This window comes from Dendropsophus ebraccatus, chromosome 7, assembly GCF_027789765.1.
Source record: "Dendropsophus ebraccatus isolate aDenEbr1 chromosome 7, aDenEbr1.pat, whole genome shotgun sequence".
Taxonomy (NCBI): domain Eukaryota; kingdom Metazoa; phylum Chordata; class Amphibia; order Anura; family Hylidae; genus Dendropsophus; species Dendropsophus ebraccatus.
In genome coordinates, this window is record NC_091460.1 from 146,311,203 (window position 1) to 146,315,772 (window position 4,570).

A 4,570-nucleotide genomic window follows, 5' to 3' on the forward strand; every position below is an offset into this window, starting at 1 on the left:
TGCTGTATATAGAGTGTGACAGCGGTAGTGCTGTATATATAGAGTGTGACAGCGGTAGTGCTGTATATAGAGCGTGTGACAGCGGTAGTGCTGTATATAGAGTGTGACAGCGGTAGTGCTGTATATATAGAGTGTGACAGCGGTAGTGCTGTATATAGAGCGTGTGACAGCGGTAGTCCTGTATATAGAGCGTGTGACAGCGGTAGTGCTGTATATAGAGCGTGTGACGGTAGTGCTGTATATAGAGCGTGACAGCGGTAGTGCTGTATATATAGAGTGTGACAGCGGGAGTCCTGTATATAGAGTCTGACAGCGGGAGTGCTGTATATATAGAGTGTGACAGTGGTAGTGCTGTATATAGAGCGTGTGACAGCGGTAGTGCTGTATATAGAGCGTGACAGCGGTAGTGCTGTATATAGAGCGTGACAGAGGTAGTGCTGTATATATAGAGTGACAGCGGTAGTGCTGTATATAGAGAGTGTGACAGCGGTAGTGCTGTATATAGAGCGTGTGACAGCGGTAGTGCTGTATATAGAGCGTGTGACAGCGGTAGTCCTGTATATAGAGCGTGTGACAGCGGTAGTGCTGTATATAGAGCGTGTGACGGTAGTGCTGTATATAGAGCGTGACAGCGGTAGTGCTGTATATATAGAGTGTGACAGCGGGAGTCCTGTATATAGAGTCTGACAGCGGGAGTGCTGTATATATAGAGTGTGACAGTGGTAGTGCTGTATATAGAGCGTGTGACAGCGGTAGTGCTGTATATAGAGCGTGACAGCGGTAGTGCTGTATATAGAGCGTGACAGAGGTAGTGCTGTATATATAGAGTGACAGCGGTAGTGCTGTATATAGAGAGTGTGACAGCGGTAGTGCTGTATATAGAGCGTGTGACAGCGGTAGTGCTGTATATAGAGCGTGTGACAGCGGTAGTGCTGTATATAGAGCGTGTGACAGCGGTAGTGCTGTATATAGAGCGTGTGACAGCGGTAGTGCTGTATATAGAGCGTGTGACAGCGGTAGTGCTGTATATAGAGCGTGTGACAGCGGTAGTGCTGTATATAGAGCGTGTGACAGCGGTAGTGCTGTATATAGAGCGTGACAGCGGTAGTGCTGTATATAGAGCGTGACAGCGGTAGTGCTGTATATAGAGCGTGACAGCGGTAGTGCTGTATATAGAGCGTGACAGCGGTAGTGCTGTATATAGAGCGTGACAGTGGTAGTGCTGTATATAGAGCGTGACAGTGGTAGTGCTGTATATATAGAGTGTGACAGCGGTAGTGCTGTATATAGAGCGTGTGACAGCGGTAGTGCTGTATATATAGAGTGTGACAGCGGTAGTGCTGTATATATAGAGCGTGATAGCGGTAGTGCTGTATATATAGAGCGTGATAGCGGTAGTGCTGTATATATAGAGTGTGACAGCGGTAGTGCTGTATATAGAGCGTGACAGCGGTAGTGCTGTATATTAGAGCGTGACAGCGGGAGTGCTGTATATAGAGCGTGTGACAGCGGTAGTGCTGTATATACAGTACTTGTGGATACATTGTTGTTTTTATTGTATTCAGTGTTGTTGACTTTGCTTTTAGTAAGTCTAGTTTCTATCCCTTGCTTTTTCCCTCCGTCCCTCCTGTTTGCTGCCTTGCTTCCCCTCTGCATAGGTCCAGGACAATGGTATGTACTAACTGCGACTGCAATGCTCTATCTGCTGCATTACATAACACCCCGAGAGACGGAGATATAATAATAATAATAATAATAATAATGATGCCACTTGTGTAGAAACTGTGAGATCACATTGAGCACAAAGTCTGAGAATTGAAGCCTCATGTGCAGATTTATTATCCAACCATTTCTACTGAGTATAGGAAATCCCCTGCAGCGGCCGTTGCTGCGCATGACAGGACAGCCGGAGGACTTGCAGGCCGCATACCATACGTGTCCAATGTTACTGGAAGCGGCTTCTTGGCTCCCCGCTAGTATTCCCCTCTGCATGGCACTTGTATAAGTCGCCATTTTTTTTATCGTTGTTTGGTGTAAAAGGATTTTCTGGTTTCAGCTCATTCATTGTATAATGAAAAGTTTTACTCCCGTCTGATAGATTTTGGGTCGGCTCATTGCAGTTCTCAAGTCATTAAATAAGATTGTTTACATCTGTCCTGGTCATGTGATCACACCAGGTATGGCTCCCTACGAGAGATAACTGCACTGTAAGAGTATGTTCACACTGAGGAATAGGCGAGGAATTTCAAGGGGAATCCGCACTTAAAGGAGAAGTCCGGGCAAATATTTTTTAGCAAGTACTGGGGAGGATAAAAGAAATAACATGCTGTTACCTCCCCCGCTCCAGCGCTGGTGGCCGTGTACCGACGCTCCAGTCACCGGCCACTTCCTGGTCTGCGCGGGGACCCAGATCATGATGTGTGCGGTCTGTTCATCCAGTCAGTGGCCGAGGTTGGGCCCGCACATGTCACAACCCGGGTCCCTGCTCAGACCAAGAAGTGGCCGGAGACCAGAGTGGCGGTACATGGCCACCAGCGCTGGAGCGGGGGAGGTAAGAGCACGTTATTTCTTTTATCCTCTCCAGCACTTTGCTTGGAATCCTCCTTTAATTTTATGTGTATTCCGCTTGACAATCCTCCCGTAAAATATCTACAGACCAAAGTCCTATTGTGTTCACTTGGATTTCTGCTCTGTTGTTCACACTGCAGAGTTTACACGCTGAATGTTCCACCATGATTCCGCCTTCCGCCCAAAGAATTGACATGTCATTCCACTAGAGGAATCCCATAGAAATCATTGGGGCTTTGAATGTCTGATTTCCGCTCTAATTCTGTTCCTGTTCTGCCAGAAGAAGAAAAAAGAAGCTGAAAACGTTCCTCTTCAGTTCCTCAGTGTGAACATACCCTTACTAGCCTTGCACTTGTTCACGTCACATGACCAGGACAAACCACATTCATTAACGCAAGGCAAGTTAAAAAAAAACAAAAAACTGTAATACATTGATACACGGACATTAGAATGGTGGATATTAGAGATGAGCGATGATCTAGTCACATTGTTCGGTGTTTGAATAAGATGGTGAGTGCTGGAGTTGCGCTCATGTCTAGTGAATATCTTTCCGTTATACAATGAATAAGCGTTACTTACGGAAACCGGAAAACTCTGCGCACTGTCGCATGGAAGTGATCAGCGGCTCGTGGAAAATAACTAAGTACAACTTGTTCTATGTGTGTTCCATTAAAACCGTTGTGTGTCCCGTTGTTTCCCGTGTTTATCGTTTATCGCCATGTTCCTTTTCATATATTTTCTATGTAAATATAATAATTTTAACAGATATAGAATCAGGCAAATCCTTACAAAATGACTCACAGTTTGACGTTCTGCCAGGATCCAGTAGATCTACTAATGAATACGGCAAAATCTAATCCTTTGGGAATAGGTCAGTTAATAGGATCGGATACAGAGATCGGATACAGAGAGTGTATCCCCTGACATAGAAGCTTCATTCATATCTGAAAAGTATCCTGTCCGTTTCTGGCTCTATTACAGAAAACCAATATCGGCCTTACCGGGCGGGTAATCGTTTCAGGTAATAGGACACGATGAGCTGCCATGCACAATGTCTGATGATCGCGGTAATTTAACATTGTCATGGCCATGTTGTTCTGCTCCAAACATACGCTACTTTTCAGTTATGAATGCAGACGATATTGTCCAAGCGACAGGTGACCAGACTTCAAACCTGATCATAGAAAACGGCCGGCAACCAGAGTAATGACCTTGGTGGCCGATGACACAATTGGCATCATTATTATGTCTCCTTTTCCTTGCATGCCTTCAATCACGTCGTCTTTTATTGCTTTATGAAATGTTTTAATGTTTTTAATGCATTTACCGTTTCCTTCTACAGAACACAGCTCTTGATAAACAAGGGCAGATTGTTTGCAGTAAACGCTGTAACGACAATGACCGGGAGAGAAGCAGCGCCATGTCAGCATTGGCCGATGACCTTCACCTGGATTTGGGGTCTTCCAAATTGATGTGATGGATCAAGCCTGGAGCAGATTACTGTCTGCTGGGCCGTGCGGTCACTAACCATAAGGATCATTGACGACCAAACCCAGTGGGTGATAACTGTTCATGTTACGACACATTTGCGTTTTTTTTTTTTTTTTTGAGAAACATCTCATTATAATGAATAAAGGACCTGACTAGAGAGTTAGAGATGGACTGGAGCAATCCCGACTTTGGGCGTTTCTAAAGGGAATAGTGCTGGTCAAATGGCTACTGATCTATTAACACTACTAAGTTTTCAGAAGAGGATCTACGGCACGTCCTGATCTTAGCATTGACAATAATAGTTTCCTTGGGGGGGGGATTCTCATTTTCTCTATAGTTTTAGTTTTTTAAGAAATCATAAAATCAGACTTTGGATTCTGCAAATCCTACAATGTCACGGTCTAAGTCAGTATTCCAGAGCGGTGGTAACAAGGGTACGTGCTTGTACCAGGTGGCTATTTATTTGAAGACCTGTTCTTCCATTGACTGCTGTGTGACCGCTTTGGAACTA

The 4,570-nt window shown here is 44.9% G+C and overlaps 1 protein-coding gene across 2 annotated transcripts in view; it reads left to right on the forward strand.

Moving 5' to 3' along the window:
* Nucleotides 1-4,060, forward strand: part of DCLK2 (doublecortin like kinase 2) — a 71,162-nt gene extending 67,102 nt beyond the window's left edge. For both annotated transcript variants that reach the window (XM_069978672.1, XM_069978669.1), the window contains one exon: nucleotides 3,911-4,060. In XM_069978672.1, coding sequence (XP_069834773.1) covers nucleotides 3,911-4,045 — 135 coding nt within the window. In that variant the 3' untranslated portion in view covers nucleotides 4,046-4,060. The remainder of the gene's footprint in view (nucleotides 1-3,910) is intronic.
* Nucleotides 4,061-4,570: the final 510 nt, after the last annotated feature.